The 20943-nt window shown below is 34.2% G+C and overlaps 3 protein-coding genes across 5 annotated transcripts; all 3 read left to right on the top strand.

Annotated features, from left to right (window-relative positions):
• The first annotated feature begins 835 nt into the window (after nt 1–835).
• LOC132030747 (very-long-chain aldehyde decarbonylase CER3-like) lies at nt 836–5815 on the top strand. Its single transcript, XM_059420487.1, has 11 exons — nt 836–1048; nt 1285–1505; nt 1779–2011; nt 2168–2387; nt 2565–2692; nt 3421–3677; nt 4011–4118; nt 4313–4519; nt 4639–4749; nt 5110–5283; nt 5377–5815. The coding sequence occupies exons 1-11, from the start codon at nt 998–1000 to the stop codon at nt 5551–5553; spliced, it is 1887 nt and encodes a 628-aa protein (XP_059276470.1). The 5' UTR covers nt 836–997; the 3' UTR covers nt 5554–5815.
• Nucleotides 5816–7549: 1734 nt separating this feature from the next.
• Nucleotides 7550–11943, top strand: LOC132030746 (uncharacterized). Of its 3 annotated transcripts, XR_009408087.1 has the most exons (5): nt 7550–7794; nt 7875–7988; nt 8691–8928; nt 9383–10453; nt 11579–11943. XR_009408087.1 is itself a non-coding variant. In XM_059420486.1 (4 exons), exons 1-3 carry the CDS (start codon nt 7596–7598, stop codon nt 8903–8905), a joined length of 528 nt encoding a protein of 175 aa, XP_059276469.1. In that variant the 5' UTR covers nt 7551–7595; the 3' UTR covers nt 8906–8928; nt 10996–11572. The 3 variants fall into 3 exon arrangements, 2 of the variants coding, with proteins under 2 accessions (XP_059276469.1, XP_059276468.1); XM_059420486.1 differs by lacking the exons at nt 9383–10453; nt 11579–11943 and adding an exon at nt 10996–11572 and having other exon boundaries at nt 7551–7794; XM_059420485.1 differs by lacking the exon at nt 9383–10453 and having other exon boundaries at nt 7556–7794.
• A 3929-nt stretch (nt 11944–15872) lies between these two features.
• On the top strand, nt 15873–17265 carry LOC132030745 (transcription factor IBH1-like 1). Its single transcript, XM_059420483.1, has one exon. It carries the CDS (start codon nt 16468–16470, stop codon nt 17035–17037), a length of 570 nt encoding a protein of 189 aa, XP_059276466.1. The 5' UTR covers nt 15873–16467; the 3' UTR covers nt 17038–17265.
• The last annotated feature ends 3678 nt before the right edge of the window (nt 17266–20943 follow it).

The following is a 20943-nucleotide window of genomic DNA, read 5'->3' as shown; positions in this document are numbered from 1 at the left end:
TTGACTCTCGAAAAGCGAAAAGTGCCACATAAATTAGGATGGAGGGAGTAACAGTTTTCCTTGCACTTGATAGTCCGAAAAATCTTTAATTGTTACATTCTTATTGCATACGGCTTAGTATCATTTGCCATCGATCTTGTCCTTGACATGTTACTATGTGCGCTGCTGACCTTACACTAGACAGCCCAGAAAATCTCTAATTGTGACATTGTTGTTGCATGCAGCCTAGTGTCGTCGTTGGGCATGAGCCTTAGTACCCTTGACATGTCACGAGCATTAGCATTGCACTTAACAACCTAAACTACCTCTAATTGTGACATTGTGTTTGGCAATTAGTCTTGCCCTTGACATATCACTAGGCATCAGCTTGCATTCGATACCAGAAAAATCTCTAGTTGCGGTATCTTAATATCTAACGAAATACCTTCATGTATAATAAAACGGATGAGAACAAAATTTAAGGCACCCTTATAATGAACCACATCTCAAAGATGTGTGAAGGACAACCCAAAATATAGTTGTCCATGCTTGCCAGTTGCCCCAGTCCGACCCTCCAAGTATATACACATCAGTTAATTGGTGCATCATATTAGCGAGTCAACGACAGTCAATCTGTTGGAAAATAAATAAAGATGGACAGATCCATGTTACAGCTTCTGAGTGTACATGTGTGTCAATTGAGACTGAGAGAGCGCTCAACTGTACGCTAAAATTAAATTGTGTCAATTAATAACTTGTACTCCACTAGAATTCGGTAAGATTCTTCTCCCTTAGCTTTCCTTTTCATTTCTTTTCATGATCATCTATATATATTCAACACTAGTCCATGTTCTTCCGAAAATATAGGTACAAAATAGTTGAGAAGTTTTGCAACATTTCTAGAAAATCAATACTAGCATAGAACAACAAGGAAATTGTAGCTTTCAAATAAACAAAATCTTCTCCTAGTTGCTCTGTGGAGAAGAAAAAAGAATTGAGTTTCTTATTTTTCATAATTATGGAAGCTCCTTTGTCAACTTGGCCATGGGAGAAGTTGGGAAGTTTCAAGGTACATTAAGCTAGAACCCTTTTTTCTATTATAGCTAAATGATCTACTCAAAATATTAGTAATTATTTTCCCTATCCCCCTCCTTTTTATCCGCCTCTTTTGGTTTTTTAATTTCCGGATGAATTTTTGACAAATTTAATTAGTGTATATCTATATATTCAGCCTTTAGCGTCTGAATTTTTCCTTGGGGCGGGTTTGTGTGAATAATCTTTATGTTTTGTTTGTTCTTGGAACAGTATTTACTGTATGGACCATTTGTTGCAAAAGTGATGTACTCAAGATATGAAGAAGACAGCATCAAGGCAACATGGTGCCTACATGTTCTCATATTATGTGCACTTAGATGTCTCATTTATCAATTATGGTCCTCTTTCAGTAACATGTTGTTCTTAACCCGAAACCGAAGGATCATAAAAGAAGGGGTTGATTTTAAGCAAATTGACAAAGAATGGGACTGGTACGTACTTGAATCTTGAACATCATATGTTATAATAAAAAAAAAAAAAAAAACAAGAATATTAGCTACTAAGTTCATCGTTAAATAGTTTGTAACTAACATTATTTTTTATAATCTGTCACAAATTATCATTAAATAGGACTAGTGATAGATTTATGATATTTAGCAACTAAATTATCCACTGCTAATTCCTATTTTCTTGGTAGTATATACTTCTTTTAATTTTCAAATTAATTTTTGACTTAATCTTTATTTTGTTTGTAAAATTTTCAGGGATAATTTTATACTCCTTCAAGCTCTAATGGCTAGTTTAGCCTATTACATGTTGCCAAATCTTGTTAATCTTCCTATATGGGATTTAAATGGCTTCATGGTGATCACAATCCTCCATATAGTATTTTCAGAACCCCTTTACTACTACTTACATAAGTGCTTCCATGGAAGCTATCTCTTCAAACATTATCACTCACTTCATCATTCATCAGCTATACCTCAACCTTTTACAGGTAAAGAAAATTATATATATGTACAAATACTAAATTTTCCTTATTTAATTTTTCTCGTGACTGAAAGTTATAGTAGTTAATTAGTTACACCAAGTTATAGTAGTTAATTAGTTACACCTACTGCAATTCTGATTATTATTTTTCTTGGATATTCAGCTGGTCATGCTACATTTTTGGAGCAAATTTTATTAAGTGCAGTGATTGGAATTCCAATTCTAGGGTCCTGTCTAATGGGATATGGATCAATGGCTACAATCTATGGCTATGTATTGGTCTTTGATTTCTTAAGATGTTTGGGCCATTGCAATTTTGAGATTATTCCTCATCGACTATTTCTTGCCTTTCCATTCATGAAGTACCTTCTTTACACTCCAACGTAAGTGAGTGTTTTTTCTAATTTCATATCAGTATGTAAATGTACTCACGAAATTTATTTTTACGTGTATAATAATATATAAATTATATTGTTTGTATCACAAATTAACGTGGTTTTATTCGATGTCTTCTGCTAAAATTTTATAAATCAAAATTAAATATTTTTCTATGTTGACAGATACCACACCCTACATCACACAAAGATGGGGACAAATTATTGCCTATTTATGCCACTATTTGATGTGCTAGGCGACACTCTTAACCCAAAATCATGGGATATGCACACAAAAGCAAGTATTGAATCAGGTACAGATGTGGCCAATTTAGAATTTAGAATTTATAATACTTAATGTAGAAATAAATTAATCTGATTTTTCTATCTATATAAATATAGATTAAAAATTACTTTTATATATAAATTAAAGTTTAAATATCTTTAACGAAATTTCTGATTTGCCATTAGATGCCCTTAATCTTTTAGACCGACATGTCTCTTTATAGCAACTCTAAAGCTCCTATTGTCCTATTTTAGAAAAGATGTCTAACGTTATCCGTGCATATTAATATAGTCGCTAGTGAAAAGTTATTACATACATTAATTTTGTGACGTATATACATACATGTTTTGCCAAGTGGCTCTAAGTACAAAGGTCCATACTTTTGGGACAGAGTTGTTGGAAAGTAATTATTGCTGATTGTTGAATCATTTTTCGAATTATTAAATGTAAGCTGATCTATCTTTCGAAAAATGTAACAAGAAGGTAGATGGTAGTTGCCGTAGCCCCACAAAATTTTTAAGTACATATACTTAGGGACTACTACTAAATTTAGAACTGAAAAATCTTGTACTCGATGAGTTTTGTGACAGACTCACAGTACATTTAATTACATGGATAGACTTTGATTTAGTGACTAAACACGTTTACCCCCAAATATATAAGTTGAAGGTTCGAGTCACGTGAAGAATAAGTGAGCATACCTTGAATCATAATTCACGCATATTTGATTTTAAAATATGGATGTCTTTTTTTCAGGTAAAAATGGGAGGGTGCCAGATTTTGTGTTCTTGGCTCATGTAGTAGACTTGACATCGGCGTTGCACGTACCGTATATTTTCAGATCATTTAGTTCAACTCCATTCAGTACAAAGCTCTACATAATTCCTTTATTACCTCTCGCATTCCTGGCCATGCTTGTCATGTGGCTCTACTCCAAGCCCTTTTTGAACACTTTTTACAACCTAAGAGGCTACTTGCACCAAACTTGGGTGGTCCCTCGCTTTGGTTTTCAGGTAATATTTACCTTATCAATAGCTTTCCTTATTAGTTTTGAAAATTATAGTAGTTTAATTTCTTTTATACGAAGGGAGCCTCATTGCAACAATAAAATTAAGTTGTCGTCATGGGACCAAGAGGTCACGAGTTTTAATGCAGAAATATAAGGCTGTATACATAAGATCCGAGCTCTTATTAGCTTCCTCGGATCTTGCCTAGCGAAAGCTTAATGACCGGCCGAGCTGCTTCTTCATGTTTCGTATGAGCGAAGTTATGCTTTTTAGGTTTGAATTCATATATTAAGTGCCGTGGAATTTATTTTCCATTTGTTTTGAATATTTGTGCGGCAGTATTTCTTGCCATTTGCAGCACAAGGCATTAATAAACAAATAGAGCAAGCAATTCTTAGAGCTGATAAATTGGGAGTCAAAGTCATCAGCCTTGCAGCATTAAACAAGGTACTCTGCCCTCCACTCTGGGCCAGTGCATGCACTGATTACTCCGTCTTTCATTTTATGTTATCTTATTTTTGACTAGTCATGGAATTCAAAAAAATTGTAAAAAACTTTGTAATCTTATGGTCTTAAATTAAATATATGTGTGTAATGGCATTGATTTTGCTTTGCCTCAATTTGTGAGTGTGGTTATGCAGAACGAGGCACTAAATGGAGGTGGGACACTATTTGTGAACAAGCATCCTAACCTTAGAGTTAGAGTAGTACATGGAAATACCTTAACAGCAGCTGTTATCCTTAATGAAATTCCAAAGCATATCACTGAGGTTTTCTTAACTGGAGCCACCTCTAAACTTGGAAGAGCTATTGCTCTTTACCTTTGCACTAGACAAGTTCGTGTCCTTGTAAGTACCTACCATATTTCTGCATAAAGATTAATCAGTTTAGTCTAAAATCTAGAATTTTGACCAATTACTAATATGTTCAAATAATCATGGATTATATATGCTATTCAAACATTCAGATGCTAACTTCATCAACTGAAAGATTTCAAAAGATCCAAAAGGAAGCTCCAGCTGAATGCCAAAAGTACCTTATCCAGGTGACAAAGTATCAGGCAGCTAAAAACTGCAAGGTAATCGTCTTATTAATTAATTTATTGAAATTGCAAAGAAGGCTTTTTTAAACTCGAACAAGATCAAACGAACTGTTCGCTTTCTACAATAAAAAAAAGTTATCACTTACCTAGATATGTTTTCTTTTTATGATAATGATGATAATGACGTAGCGTAGGACTCCAGGTTCTTTGTTGAACTCTGAGTCCGATCACACAAATTGGGACGGTGAAGTAATTTTATCAATATTTTTGTTGTTGTTGCTGTTGTTATATGTATATATATATATATATATATATATATATATATATATATATATATGTATATATATATATATATGATTGGAGTAACTAATTAATTGCTTATATTTGAATTTATAGACATGGATAGTTGGAAAATGGATAACACCAAGAGAGCAGAAATTTGCTCCAGCAGGAGCACATTTCCACCAGTTTGTGGTACCTCCTGTTTTACCCTTTAGAAGTGACTGTACATATGGTGATCTTGCTGCCATGAGATTGCCTTCTGATGTTCAAGGACTTGGATCTTGTGAGGTACACATATTTTATTACTTTAATTTTCTCAAAGTTCCTCTGTATTAGTTTATTCTTATTATAAACTAAAGTGTATTTATTTTGCACAAATAGTATACAATGGAAAGAGGAGTAGTACATGCATGCCATGCTGGAGGAGTGGTACATTCATTGGAAGGCTGGACACACCATGAAGTTGGGGCTATTGATGTACACAGAATTGACTTAGTCTGGGAGGCTGCCTTGAAACATGGATTAATGCCTGTCTCAAGTTTCCCAAAGACTGATTAGTACTTAGTATATATATGATTAAGTAACAAATGGAAATTAATTAATGCACCAAAATTTCCAATTCAATAGCTACCCTGAAATAAGAATAGTAATTCTTAATATCGATCTCATTTGTAGGTGGGGGGGAAAAAAGAAATCAATTTGGTTGCCTAAATTTGCATTTAGTTCGATTTATGGACTACAAATTGAGTACATGTCTCAATATTCCGTTGTATATGTGGATTTGAAAATTTGAATTAAATTCTTGATTCTGTTTTCATTATTATTTTGTGTTAGTACGGGTTCATGTATCAACTGCAATAGTCATGCACCATGCTTGAAATGAAGAATATTTAGAAAAGGAACCATTAATATCCCATAATTGTTCGACTTGCGTTTCTTTCAATTGATCACCACCTAATAATAATAGCAAAACTAAATTAAAAAAAATATTATATCAGAGATACGCCCTCCATCTTCGTCACATTTCTTTTACACGCCTCTTAAAAAATTATAAATAAAAAGCATCTCTTTACTAATTTACCCTTAACTCTTCTCAATAAATACCACTTCCTCCAGATCAAAAAAAGAGTCCACTTAGCAATTTGCACACCTCTTAAGAAAACTCTAACTCCTAGATAAAAATAGGTAATTTGACTAAATTACCCCTAATTAACTAAGCATTGAGATTTGATCATATAACACTTAATAGGGGCAAATATGGAAAAACAGGGTTAATTTTTTTAATTTCTTCAAGTGGTATTTCTTTTTTTTTTTATTGAAAAAAATTTAAAGTGAACTCTTTTTTTTATCCGAAGAAAGTAGTACTATACATAAAAGGAAATGTCCAAAGTTTGAAGTCCTCATGGGGCCTACTATATATGTGCCTCTTTAATACTTATTTCCTGCAATACTTGCTTTCTTATAAATAATTCTTTTAGTAAGTTATTCAATTGTGCAACCAACTTAAATAATTAATAATACATTAATCAAGAAGCAACCATATTAAAGGAGTTGTGCCAGAAAATAACACAACACAAATTATTTTTTTCTAATTAAAACTTTTATAAGTACTCATTATCTTGATCTTAGGTCCGGACTCAGCACAGGCTTTCAGGAACTAGTATACACTCTATGTATGTATCTTATTCATAGTGTATATTTTAAAACATAATTAATGTTAATGGAAAAATGATAAAAAATTAATTAATTTTATTTTGATGTTGTAAATTTATAAATATTTTGGAATGAATATTTTAAAAAATGTGGATAGCTAGTATAGGAGGGAGGGAGTAGTGTGTGTGCGCGTATGTGTGCATATATATATATATTAGAGACAATGGGGGTTTTAAAAGTCTTTCATACATAATGCTTGGTCAGCTTTTTTTTTTTATTTTTAACGCACTCTTAAGAAATCATAAATAAAAAGAAGTATTTTACCACCTTACCCTATCTCTCTCCAATAAATATATTCTATTCAATATTGAGTAATTTTCAAGAACATTTAATGCTAAGGATAAACTGAAAAATATTTAATTAATTTTGTCTTGATTTTGTAAATGAATACGTAATTTGGAACTTATATTTTTAGTAAATGTGGTCAAGTAATATCGGACGGAGGGAGTAGCAAATTCAACGCAATATTGCTTAAAGAAGGCCAAAAAAGATAAAAATGATACTCCTCTCATCACTTTTACTTGTCCAGTATTTCAAAAATAAATTTTCACTTTTACTTGTCACTTTTAATATATCGAGAAAAAATATTTTTTTTTAATTTTACCCATAGTATTAAATATTCACTTTAAATTATTTTTCAAATTTAATAAAAATATACACCAATTAATATGAATATATTAATAAATTATGCACTTTATTTATTAATTCTCAAGGGGTGTGTATAATCACAACTCACAAGTGGTAAAGTAAAAGGGAACCGAGGGAGTATTTAGGAAGAAGGTTGAGGACGGGGGCCAGATGGCTTGTCATTTAGTTGCCAAGTGGAAGCACACGTTGCACTCACTTCATAACCGCCCAACTTCCACCACTATATTTAATTTCTCATTATGCTCTCTACATCTCTTTCTCGTTCTTTCTGTGAGGCAGCAAAGATGGGTAAAGAAGCGGAGTTTGTTCACCTGAAGAAGAAACCCATGAAGAAACGCAAAAAGAATCAACTTCTCAACAAAGTCTTGGATTATCTCATGTCTGACACTTTTATGTTTGCACCTCTCTATTCTTCCTCCTCCTCCTCTGTTCCTGATGGTGAGTGTACCAATGTTTTGACTTCTCAAATTGTGATTAGGATCACAATATTAATTTGTTGGATATTGTTCTGTTTCCAGGAATTGAGGAAGATAAACCCCTGGACAACGTTGGGGATTATTTGAAGTCTGATGACTATTTGTATGCCCCCTTGCTTATTTTCCCACCTCAGGCTTCGGTTCATGTATCTAAAGGTACAATCTTTTCACTTTTAACACCATATTTTCTTCCTTTGTTTGTATAGTATCCCTTAGTACTGTTGTTAAGGTGAGTTGATTCTAGAGTTTTCTGGTTGTTAGTAAGGATTAGCATACATTCACAACTAAAGGGATGAGCCTGCATGGTAGGAACTTTGTAAGTTTGCACATTCATAATTGTCCCTCAAGATGCTAATTTTATCTAATATCCCCCATTACCAAACTATGACCTATTGGATTGCCTTTGGGCCCTTATTGTTTGAAGGAAAAGGGTTCAACAAAGGGACAGATTATGATTTGCCTGGGACGAAAGACCAATGGTTTTTCTTGGTCAAAATGGAAACTTGGATTACACCAGATACCTCCTTGTGATCTTACTTTTTGTCATCTTTATTTATTGATTAACCATCAATAGGCAGCCTTTGCTGGTGAACTTTTGTGTTTTGCGAGAGATACAACCTATATGCCAGATTTTCTCAACTATATGTATATGATTCGGTCTTTTTCAGTAGTGTCTTGACAAATTGCGGAGGGGAGTTGAGGATCTTGAGACAATTGTGTATGAAATGCAATGTATGCTGCGAGCAGCATTCGCTCTCTATCTATTTTTGTATTTTGTGTTTGTCTGTGTGGGAGCATTTTGTTCACTTAAATTGAATTGCAGCTCTTCGATCTCACTTTTTTTTCCCTGTACTCTAGGGCCGGTTCCTATACAAGAAGAGATGGACAGAAAGAGATCTGCTGATGTGCTAAAAGGAGGGACTGGAAAAGCGGATGAACCTGGTAGGAAGATAGTTAATGTGGTTAGCAAAGATCATAACATGGATGGTTTTCCTCATACTAAGAGTCCTATGGTCACACGTACTCGGGTACGTAGAGAGACTGTGAAGCACATGATCTATCAAAACTGCTGACCTTTATTTGCGAGTTACCTCAGGTCTGTTTTGATTCTTTGAATTTCTCTTATGCAACTTCCATACATTATTTAGATTGTTCTTTGGTTTGATGGTGTAAGTGGCAGAATTAGTTGGAGGCAAGGTTGAATTGAAACCCCTTGGTCGAAAAATTATACCACATAAATAGGGGAAAACTTTTTTTCTTTGTTTTAAAAATATAAGCTGTTGATGAAAAACTCTGGAGTAACAGTAAAGTGGTTCAAAAGTTGCTTTAGATCACAGGTTCAAATCTCAATTATTCTAGTATTTTTCTGAACCCCCTTATGTAAATTCATGGATTTTGTCATTTTTCTTTCCCTTCTATCTCTTAGTGGATGGGGTCGGCTTCTAATGGTGCGTTGCCATACCCCTTCTTTGTGCTTTTGGCTCTGTTTTTTTGGTTTCCTCGTTAGGGTTATTTTTTTGAGAGAAGTTTCTTCCTTGCCTTACCACCAGGTAACTTTGGCTATGTTGCTCTATCCTTGAATCTTGATGATGCAATGCCGGAATTGATATTAACTCGTAATTGATTTTTGAACCTGAAGATGGGTCAAGTCTACGAAGACATTACCTTTATATTTAAGGGAGTTACAAGGGTTCAATTCTAGGAAGACATTCCCTTTAAGGAGTTGAACAATGCACTTTGTAGTTCAATTCTAGGGATACATCACCTTTAACTGAATTATGCAAGGCACCTGTGCACTTAATCTCTAGAAGGAGGCAAGCAGCCTTTGCCACGTTGCTGGCTCCCGGGAAAAAGGACCTTCTTCTACATTTGACAGTTCTGGAGGCCTCACTGTAGTAGGGGCCTTGAAGATCTCTTGTAGCTGACCTTACCTTGATGAGACAGACATGGAAGGTTGGAAGGTTGTTTCTTAGTGTAGAGGCCTTATCTTTGTTGTTAGCTTTCAACTCATTTGTTTGATAGTAGTCATGCATTTCTATCTAATTTAATAGCATGAGACTCGTTTTACTCTGCTCCATTCACTGTTATATTCCGGAGTTGCACTAACCTGAGAGGCACCTGAAAGGCTGAAACACTTGCACTGGAAACCTGGTCAGAGTTCCTGTCCTAGATCTTAGTTCTCCTGCTCTTAGATTCCTTGATCACAATCGTCGTCTTCCCTGTCTTTTGGAACTCTAGTTGCATGCATTACCAAAAACTCAATGAGCCTCTAGGGGAAGGAAAGCTACCACAAAAGAATACAGTGCATGGATTAAATTATGTTACGTCCTTATGATTCTCTGCAATATTTTTGCTTTCTTTCATTCGCACTGGTTTGTCTCTATTTCAATCCTACGCTTTTAGGATTTTATTGGATTCACGTTTTCAGGAACTTAAAGCAACCTATGATAACTTAACATCCTGTGTGTTCGAAATCAGTTTTCGTGAACTAAAACTTATAATTCAGCTGAGGACTGAACCTATTTATTATTTCGGCTGGAGGACTTGTTTGGATGTTCGAAGCATAGGGATTTGGTTACCTTCTCTTCCTTCCATGGTCGATTCCTCGTCTTCAATAGAAGGTGTCCTACTATTTCTTCCTCTCCTTGTACATCATTGCGAAAATTATTCAATTAGGCGTAGCCAGTCTTTTTAAGTTTTATGCATGTTAGAGTTCACCTGTGATCCTACAACTCACATACACCCGATTCATGTGGTTATGAATTTTATTGAGCCATATAGAATCCTAGTCTGGGTTGACATGGTCCTACTATTTCTTCCTCTCCTTGTACATCATTGCGAAAATTGTTCAATTAGGCGTAGCCAGTCTTTTTAAGTTTTATGCATGTTAGAGTTCACCTGTGATCCTACAACTCACATACACCCGATTCATGTGGTTATGAATTTTATTGAGCCATATAGAATCCTATTCTGGGTTGACATGGTGAAACTGAATTAGGACTCGGTAACAACTTCTGTTGAGGATTTTGGAGTACATTACTATCCTTTCAAGGCCGAATTTCTAAAAATACGTGATCTGATAATTATTCATGAATGCTGTAATTTAATTAAAATCATGTTAATTTTGTTATGTTGGGTTAATTTCTCTAATTATATGATACAGGATTAAACCAATGAGCATTTTGATGCATGAGAGGGTACTCTGATTTGACAGCTAAAAACTGTTGTGTTGTCAAACTGTTTTCTTGATCCAGCTTATAGAATGTGTTCCCTCTGTGCACTGCAGGATGGTATTTTCACTGGCTTTGTAATAACATAATTCTCCTTTATTAGTATAGGAACATATATTACTCGTTGGCTGCATAAAGAAGTATAATTGTCTCAAGAGTGTGGCCAGTTTAGCGGACAACCAGACTAATGTTGTTCGAGTTAGACTTTTGGCTTGAAGCATTCAGGGATTACAGTAATACTGGTCTATCCCCTACTTTGTCTTAATTGGTTCAACATTTTCTCCTTGTGGGTTATCATTAGGATGAGGTTATACTTCCCTCAAAAATCAGAATGCTAGACTCTATGGAAGACAAAGCTACTTTTTCCGCTATTTACGTGCATAATAACTCGCAAATTTATGAGAGGATATTGCGTCCATTTAATAACTCGCAATTACGTGCATTATGTTAATGCTGAAATATATCACCTCTCGTTCTATATATGTGCGTATCAATATCCTGCTTTTTCATTCTCAGGCAGCCGGCTGATAGAAACAGAACCAAGCAAGGCTTGTGGGATGAAGTTCGTGTGATGATGGGCAGTGCTGCTGCTTAGCTAATCTGATTCAAGATAGTTATAGCTGGATTTGTTTACCTAGGTAGTTTCGTTGAGTTTATACATTGTAATATGATAAGTGGGTGAGTATGCTAGTTTTACCCGTCATTTAGGTCTGGACGTTCATGCTAATGTACACACTGTAATATGATATCCGGGTACATGTGCTAGTTTTATGCGTCTTCATTTAGGCAAAGGACAGTCCATAGCTAATGTATGCATACATTGTGTTGCAGCTACATGTAGCTATCCCAATCCGTTGTCACCAAGAACATTTTCGTCATTAGTTTAGTCGTCTGCGCTTCTTGATGCATATTTAGATATTTTATACTGTGCTCATTGTGGTCAAGCCGTTAATTACTGCCTTAGCTACCGTTTGTTCTGCTGAAATTACAATAATGTTATGTAGGGGTATAATCTGGGATGGTAAGACTGTCTAGTTAGAAGCTAAGACGTGAATAATTCATGTATTTTGATTTTGAAACACCAGCCAACCCTTATCCCTATTATTGGACACCAAATCTATTGAATAAGAGGCACATCAACTTCACGGCGTTGAGGCATGTGGGGTACTGGTCTCTCCGATTAAGTTAAAAAGAATGATTATCTTGGGTTGAGACATCCAATTCGTTGCATCCATAATTGCACATGACTGTCCGTATAAAAAATTTACGTCATCAAGCTATATTTACATGTTGTAATAAGTAAAATATCTCAGTTGCAAGATATTAGGTTTCATATTTTAAGAAGGGATTCGCATTTACATATATTTTGAATGACCTCTTAGGTTGAGACATTCAATTCGTTGCGTCCATAATTGCAAAGACTGTCCGTGTAAAAAAATTACGTCATCAAGCTATATTTACATGTTGTAATAAATAACATATCTCAGTTGCAAGATATCAGGTTTCATATTTTAAGAAGGGATTCACATTTACATATCTTTTGAATGACCTAATAGTATAAATAATTACTTAAACGGATTATTTAGTTTATAAAACGTAAAATCTTTATTAAAACGTACCTCATGTGTGGTTATGAAATAAATGTTGGTCAACTATCTCTGTTTCGTCAGTGGATGTAACAGGTTCTTCGAATCAATGCACGCATGTGGCAGCACTTGAATGAAGTAAATGTGATTAGTGGTGTTGCGGCATTTGATGTCTTGCTGAATGCCTTCTTCGCCTTTCATTTTTGTGTATAATTCAACAAGAGAGCCATGGTATAGTTTTATAATTAATGTAGCACGTGGCGTAAGTTGAATGAATGATTAATAAATTAGCAGGGACAAAGGGAAGGGTCCATCCATGTGTGCACATGCTCCTTTTCTATTTTCATGTCATAATCTGATGTAATAGCTGGCTGTGTGCACAGGTTTCCTTAATTGTTTTTTGCGGCGATAGCGAAATTAACCAGTTGGTGCTAAACACGGAGGTTGGAGGAAAGGTCTTACAGATAGTGAAATTAACTGCAGACATGTTTTGGAGCATCGCCTAATCAACTCCCTTGAACGTGTTATTGTTTTCATTGTCAAAAACGACCAATAACCATCCAACACGGGCCACGCCAACTGCCTTACCCATGGGATTGGATCGTCATTGGTTTACCAAAGAAAAAGAAAAGTATAGCCCTCATAGCACGGCAACATATATAATATTTTATTCATTTCAGTTTATGTCTCACTATTTTCTAATAACACAGATTAATAACCGATGTGTTTGGGGCTAATTTCCCGTTTAAGTTTCATCGTCTTTGATTTTGGGTTTCTAAATCGAGTACTATATGCAGATGAATAGTGTTATAAGGTCTGAAAGTGGATCATTAGCCAGATCTGCTCGCAGTGAAAATCAACAACAGAGCTAATTAATGGATTAAATAAAGGAGGATAAGTTTAGTGCAGTGGCAAATGCGAGTTTTTTTTTATAGTACTCCCTTCGCGATAAAAAGACTGTCCACTTTTTTTTTTTTTTTTTTTTTAGTCAAAAAAGAGTGTCCACTACCTTATCTTTTCGGATTTGCAATCCTAATACCTATTTAATAAGAGGAGTTTAATAAATTACCTATTTTTATCTAGAAATTAATATTTTTTTAGAGAGTGTGTAAATGACTAAAGTGGACACTCATTCGGAGGGAGTATCACATTAATCTGACATAGGACAAATCCACAAAGCAAATTTGATTCGATGACCTATCAAAATAGGAGCCTCATACGTGGTTTGCTTGGTTGAGCAAATCAATCAAGTTGTACGCCGGGTGTAGACTTATTTATGGAATGCCTAGTAGTTTACTTGGACCCAGATGCCACAAATAACTAATACTCCTTCTGTTTCAATTTATATGAATATATTTTCTTTTTAGTTCGTGTCAAAATGAATGACCTCTTTTCTAATTTGGAAACAAATTCACTTTATGAAGTGATTTACAGCCACACAAATATTCAAGACTTATTTTGAATCACAAATTTCAAAAGTCTTCACTCTTTCTTAAATGTCGTGCCCAGTCAAATAAATTCACATAATTGAAACGGAGGGGGTAATTAAAGTTGCGTCATTATTGAAAGTGAAGGAATCTCAATTACCTCAGCACATTTATTATGTGGTAAAATATTACTACTACTTTTTTTTTTTATGTTTTTTTTTCTTTTTTTAATGATTTCTTTCATCACCCTTTTACTACTACTTTCACTAATATCTCAATGACCTAATATATGCTACAAATTAACCTTGGTCCAAATCTTACTAAAGTATATTTGGAGGATTTTGTACTTGGACAAAAGGCCTTCACGTTCTCATAAAATAGAGATCTCCATGTGGAAACCATGTGAGTGATTATTTTTTCTTTCTTGTCATAGCCAAAACCTATGCCTTAAGAATTTTCCTTGTTCAAGGACCCACTAATCCACCCAATCTCATCATGTTTTCTGGATCCTGCCCTTTTTTCCTTTTATATGGTAGTAACCTTTGTACAATCTTTACCCAAATTAAAAATATCATAAATGTATTTCAATCTTACGAGTATTATAAATTCCAAAGCCCCATTTAAGGTTCTTTGACTTGGTCTGATTGAACTACCTATCCCCTTCCCAATCAATCATTTGTGTCTAAACGTCTAGGAGTAATTAATTTTCATATGCTTCATCTGCAACCAAGTTTTACCATACTAACATTCCTTAAGTCAGTGTCTTAAAACTAAGGAAACTATCTTTGTTATATTTGTATACGATAAAAATCGACTCAATTCAATTTGTATTCGGTAAGGACCGAAGGAAATATTGCAGCTATCCGATACAAGATCGAAGGAACGAGGACCGGCAAGTTGTGAGTCTTTCCAATTAAGTGTCAAAAACCGAGGGTATGTTGATAAGCACAAAAGACTCGAGCCTGAAGCGAAGACACTCAACATAGGCTCGGAGTATCCGTTATGAGCCAGGCCACGCGACACCTAACTGTTCTGCCATTTGTGCTGACGACAGTACGGATGTCAGAATGACCGTACAAACGCCGCCTTATCCATTTTAGGATTTTCTTAGAGAGGCCTTTTTAAGATTGTACTAAGGCCCATCTATTTGTAGCTATAAATAGGGGAGTACCCCCTTTATTTTAGGGTGAGATTATTCTTCACACTTGTAATCTGAAAAGGAGGCAGTGGAACTTTCTTAAGTGATTGGCTCGGTTAAAGGAAGCAATCTCCAAGACCGGACCAGTTCTCAGAGTTTACAAACTTGGTTTCCTAAGCTCTATTTACTGTTATTCATCAATATACGTTTATCATTTACTTACTATTGTTATACGTAATCTATTAATCAAATCACATATCCTATAAACCACTTACAAATTTAATTGTTACCATTTTTACGGGTAAACAATATCAATGACCAAGTAGGTGGATATAGGTGTTAACGCCATTTTAATTTGTAGTATTCAAGCATGAAAACCTTAGTGATAGAGGAAAATAATTAGATGGGTTTTGTGTGAGTGTCATTTTGTAGTCATAATAAGTGACAAATCTTGGGTTTGCATGACACTAAGGGGACCTTTTCAAATATTATTCCTCTCATTTAGGGTTTCTTGCATGGTGGGCCAAATGCTTCCATGTGCCCTGCATGTGCTGTGTCCTTCACTCACTGGCCCACAACATCCCTCACCCCACCCCCCTCCTCACCACCCCACTTCCTTTTGATCAAATAAATTAGTAGCCACTTTTCACTTTTCTTCTCCTTCTCATTTCCCTTCTCTGTGCTCTTGAGCTACATCGATTTGCCTGCTGGATCTTAGAAAACAATAGATTACTGTCTTCTATTTCAGATTTCAACCTTCCAAGGAAAAATCTTCTGTTGCATTTAAGAGAAAATTAAGCTCACTAAGGTATGCTAATTCTTACTATACTATTTTAATGTTATAATTAAGATGCTCTCCAAGTTTAACCTTTTGCATGTTCTTAACATTTATGCTTATTGAATTTTTTTTGATATTCGTAACTATGCCTGTGTATTTCTTTCGGAAACAGCCTCCCTACCGTCCAAGATAGGGATAAGATCTGCGTACATTTTACTCTCTTCAGACTCCACATTGTGGGATTTCACTAATATGTTGCTGTTGTTGTTTTATGCCTGTGTAGTCCTAACACACATTCATGAACATTTTTGTTACACTAAACTTGAGAGGTTAATTTTATCAATATTTTGTGGTCAATCTGTCGAACCTGGCATGTGCATGCAATTGAAAATAATTTTTTTTCTTTTTGGATTTCTAAGTTTATCCTGCATGATTTCATTCTTACATTTTTTTTCACTTTGTTTTTTTCTTAGAGAATGTCGAATACTGGTTCACTCAAGCAAGAATTTCTCAAGAAATGGATACAAGGACTTAAAGCATGCAGTGCTAAAAAGAAAGAAATGAGCATAATGGAGAGAAAGAAAGCTATAAAGCTATCAGCAGATTTGGCCATGGCTTCCGCAAGAAACTCTACAACATATTGGAGCCATACCCTTATGGCCAATGCTTTACAAGCTAACAAAAACAAATTCATTGTTTCCGACATTCTCGGCAATGACTCTGATCATGGCATAAAAAAATCTTCAATGAGAGTACTGGCCACGTCGCATAAGAACATGAGAAGCAAGAAAATTCTCAAGAAAAGTTGTAGCATTTCAAGAAGAAGTAAAAAGAAGGCTTTAGGTCGTTGTATAGCAAGAAATCTAGTGAATAAGAGAACCCAAGTTCTAAAAAGACTTGTCCCTGGAGGAGAATACATGGATGATGAATGTTTGATCAAAGAAACCTTAGATTATATCCTTTCACTAAGAGTTCAAGTTGATGTTATGAGGCATCTTGCTAATAATGCTACTCACGCGGTTTCTCATACTACAACAACATCATAGTTGTTCCTTTTCTTCTCTTAGTTTTCTTTTTAACCATCAAGTCAGAATACTTATTCTCCTTTATCTTTTTTTCCCCCCAAACTTTCTCATGGAATTTTTTGGGCAATAGTTTGATTATCAAGAAGAAGAAGAAGAAGAAGATGATGATGATAATTCTTAGTGTAACCTGTAACAATGTATATAAGACTATAAGTAATGCATATATGTTATACATATATTTTTGGAAGAGGATTATAGCTTTTAATTGTTTCTTCTCACTTCCATTGGCCTTGGATATCTTGGAAGGCATGATGACTTTTTTTTATAAATCACCCTCTCAATCTATGTATCTTATTAAATGTTCACACAAGTCTGGTTAGATTGACAAAAGACTTACTCCCTCCGTCCCAATTTATGTGATATAATTTGATTGGACATGAAATTTAAGGAATAAATAAATTTTTTGAATCTTGTGGTCAAAACAAGTCAAGATATTTGTGTGGTTATAAATCATCTTATTACGCGTAAAAGGTAAAGTTTAAAGTATTGTTGCCAAATAAGGAAATGTATCTAGGGTTGGGCGTTCGGTATTCGGTTCGGTATTTTTAAAGTTCTGGTTCGGTAATTCGGTATTCAGTAATTGAAAGTATATACCAAATACCGAACTTTCAAACTTCGGTTCGGGAATCGGTAAATCAAATTTTGGTTCGGTACGGTATTCGGTAATATCATTTTTTTGCAGCAAAGCGCATTGGCAACCAAATAAGATCCGCTTAAATAAGACTGCGAAGTGAAGATTAGACATCAAATTTATAGGAGAACAGAAAGAGTAACTACCATTCATTCACTACAACACAGAGTACATATAGCTACGAAATACATTGTAGCTAAATATGAAAATTTTTGTGGCTAAAAACTTTAGCTACAAATTTTTTTTTCCGTAGCATTCGTAGCTAGAAGTAGCGTAGCTAAAAGTTAGCTACAAACTTTACATGATCCGTGGCTAAGGACTAATACTTATTGCTACGATTTTTTTGTGTTGTAGCTGTGAAAATTTTTGCCACAAAATATATACTTGTAGCAAATAGTTTTACTGTTTTGCCACAACACTAAAATTTGTAGCGATCTTTATATTGAAGGCACAATATATTCTTTTGTGGCAAAAGACTTAATTTATTTGCTATGAAAATTAAAACTTTGTGGCTATTTTATATTTTAGTCTCGTGGCAATAATATTTGTATTTAGCTACGAGTTCGGAAGTCATAGCTATGAATTGAAGTATTTGCCACAAACATTTTTGTATGTAGCTAAGAATTTATTCATTTTGCCACAAAATACCTAAAAATACGGCTATTTAAAAAAAAAAAAAATTGCTACAAAAGGTGAAAATGTATAATCATATTTTTGCCAATTATATATAGTGTTTAGTCATTATTAGAGAAACTCCATTGCTACAAATTGAATAATACACCATAAGCATTGTTAACTCAAGAATTTCTATAACATTGCAAAAATTAAAATTTTAGGTTCCAAAATAGGTTTCAACTTACACATAATTACATAGTTAGCTTTCAAAATATTTACAATACATAATTTTTCTATGACAACAATTACAATAGTAGTGTCTTGCTTGAGATACAAAGCCGCATAGTCTTCTCCTTTTTTCTTCTGCCATTGTCTCCAATTGTACCTTAGGTTGATCAATATAGGTCACTTATCATTGTTGCTCCAATAATTCCAGAAATTTACCTTTCAATTTCAACAAAGTAAATTAGTACCAAAAGACAAAAATAATTGTATCATGTATATAACTTTCACAGGTACATATGATCATAGATCTTATAGAAAAGCATTATCTTTACTAAAATCTCCTTAACATTCTTATATGACCAATTTTTGTAAGATAATGAAACTCAATAATCTTAAAATGGATCGCAAGCTCTGAGCAATTCAATCTCTTGCACTAAAAGTTTTTTTTTAACAAAGCTTTAATCAAGGAACAAGCATATATATATGCAACACTTCATTATCCTTCGTGGAAGAATTATAGATCCATAACAAGAAAACCTATCGAACCGATATTAACATTTACAATAATAATAAGCATTTGATTTTAGCTATATTATGATTATTGAACAATTTCTGAAACATAAATATTTATGCGATACAACCATAAACTAACTTAGCTTCTGTTATTGGTATGTATAACCAAAAAAATCAACTTTGTCCCCAACATCCAAAAAGCAAAAGCCAACTTCTTTGTTACACCCCATAGTTTGGTACGCGAAAATTCGTAGGTGTTGGCGGTTTTAAGTATGGACATTGGAGTTACCTCCAAGAATACACGAGAATAGATGTGCTTATCTTATGTTTATGAGGGTTAGTTATGGAAGGATTGAAGGGCAAGTGAATCAAGGAAATTAAATTTATTGGAATTTTGAAGAAAATATGAGGGGCAATTTTGGCCCAACTTGGAGGAAGAATATCTTTTAGTATATGAGGAGTTTTAAGGTAAAGCAAAAGCCTAAAATGAAGTTCGTCGAGTCTAGCTTCCAACGCAATAACCCGCTCATCGATAGGACATCGGAGTAGAGAATTATGGACGTTACAATTTAGGCTGACAGAGCAGAAACAGCACTGCTCACTACTAAAAAACTGCTAAAAATCGACGGATCAAAAACCGACGCACTGGGTCGTTTAAAAAAACCGACGGAAAACCGACTCACAGAGTCGGTTTTTTGTATTTTTAATTATTTTAAAATATTTTAATCGAGAAAACCGACGGACAACATCGGTTTTTTTTGGCGTAATTTGAAAATATAATTCCGCCAAAATAAACCGACGTCCCACGTCGGTTTAATTTTAAAAAAAATAATATAAAACCGACGTCGTACGTCGGTTTTATTTTAAAAAATATTATAAATAATATACAATTCATTTTGTTTTTAAAAAAAATTATAAACTTTTTTTTTTTGAAGAAACCGACGGACAGTGTCGGTTTCGTTTTTTTTTAAATTTTTGGGGTCAAAATCCGGTCAAATGTGCGGAAAAAACCGACGGACAGAGTCGGTTTTGTCCGTCGGTTTTTCCTATATATTGGCGAACGGGATTCTTTCCCATTTCGCCTATCCCTCTTCAAAATTAAACCCACCCTCCCCAAACCCTAGCCGCCGCCCCCTCCCCTCCGACGCCGCTCCCCTATTTCGCCGCCGCCCAACGCCTTGCCGCCCTTGTGAGCCTCCTTCCCCCTACCCCCCAAACCCATTTTGAAGGTTAGTTTCTCTTAAATTAGGTAAGATTAAAATTCTTTTAATCTTAGTTTTATTTGTAGATTTTAGGCCTAATGCTCGTCTATTTAGCTTTGTTCAACATCATTTGCAATGTTATTAATGTTGAATTTGTGGAAAAAAAAAAGTAAACTTTATTTGCCTAGTTTAATTTACTTGTCATTTTTTTTTTTGGGTTGAGATTGTGCTATATTTCATATTCTTTGTCAATGTATTTGTGTTAGCTTAGTTATCATTCTTTGTAATATTGTTGATGTTGAATATGTGCAAAAATACATACTTTAATTATTTGACTAGTTTTTTTGTTGTTGTTGGATTGTGCTTTTTGTTAGAAACCCATAAGTTATTAGAATTGTTATTGATCATTCTAAATTAGAATGGATTGAGATTGTGCTTTTCAAAGTTAGAATTGTTAAGTTATAGTATTTCTATAACCTCAATACTAAAATGTAGATTTTATTTCTCTAGATTTACTTTTCAATTTTTAGAATTGGTTGGAATTGTGCTTTTCAAATTAAGTTAGAATTATTAAGTTATGTTAGAATTATTAAGTTATAATATTTCTATAACCTCAAAACTAAAATGTAGATTTTATTTGACTAGATTTACTTTTCAATTTTTTAGAATTAAAGTTAGAAT

Source organism: Lycium ferocissimum, chromosome 9 (assembly GCF_029784015.1).
Source record: "Lycium ferocissimum isolate CSIRO_LF1 chromosome 9, AGI_CSIRO_Lferr_CH_V1, whole genome shotgun sequence".
NCBI lineage: Eukaryota > Viridiplantae > Streptophyta > Magnoliopsida > Solanales > Solanaceae > Lycium > Lycium ferocissimum.
This window is presented reverse-complemented; position numbering and strand designations above follow the sequence as displayed.

Bases quoted from the DNA above. Each gene is read 5' to 3' on its own strand.
- LOC132030747 (XM_059420487.1), top strand. From the start codon at position 998: ATGGAAGCTCCTTTGTCAACTTGGCCATGGGAGAAGTTGGGAAGTTTC. The intron at 3,678-4,010 runs GTAATATTTACC...TTTGTGCGGCAG, and splicing joins TCCCTCGCTTTGGTTTTCAG to TATTTCTTGCCATTTGCAGC. The intron at 4,119-4,312 runs GTACTCTGCCCT...GTGGTTATGCAG, and splicing joins GCCTTGCAGCATTAAACAAG to AACGAGGCACTAAATGGAGG.
- LOC132030746 (XM_059420485.1), top strand. From the start codon at position 7,596: ATGCTCTCTACATCTCTTTCTCGTTCTTTCTGTGAGGCAGCAAAGATG. The intron at 7,795-7,874 runs GTGAGTGTACCA...TTCTGTTTCCAG, and splicing joins CTCCTCCTCTGTTCCTGATG to GAATTGAGGAAGATAAACCC. The intron at 7,989-8,690 runs GTACAATCTTTT...CCTGTACTCTAG, and splicing joins TTCGGTTCATGTATCTAAAG to GGCCGGTTCCTATACAAGAA.
- LOC132030745 (XM_059420483.1), top strand. From the start codon at position 16,468: ATGTCGAATACTGGTTCACTCAAGCAAGAATTTCTCAAGAAATGGATA.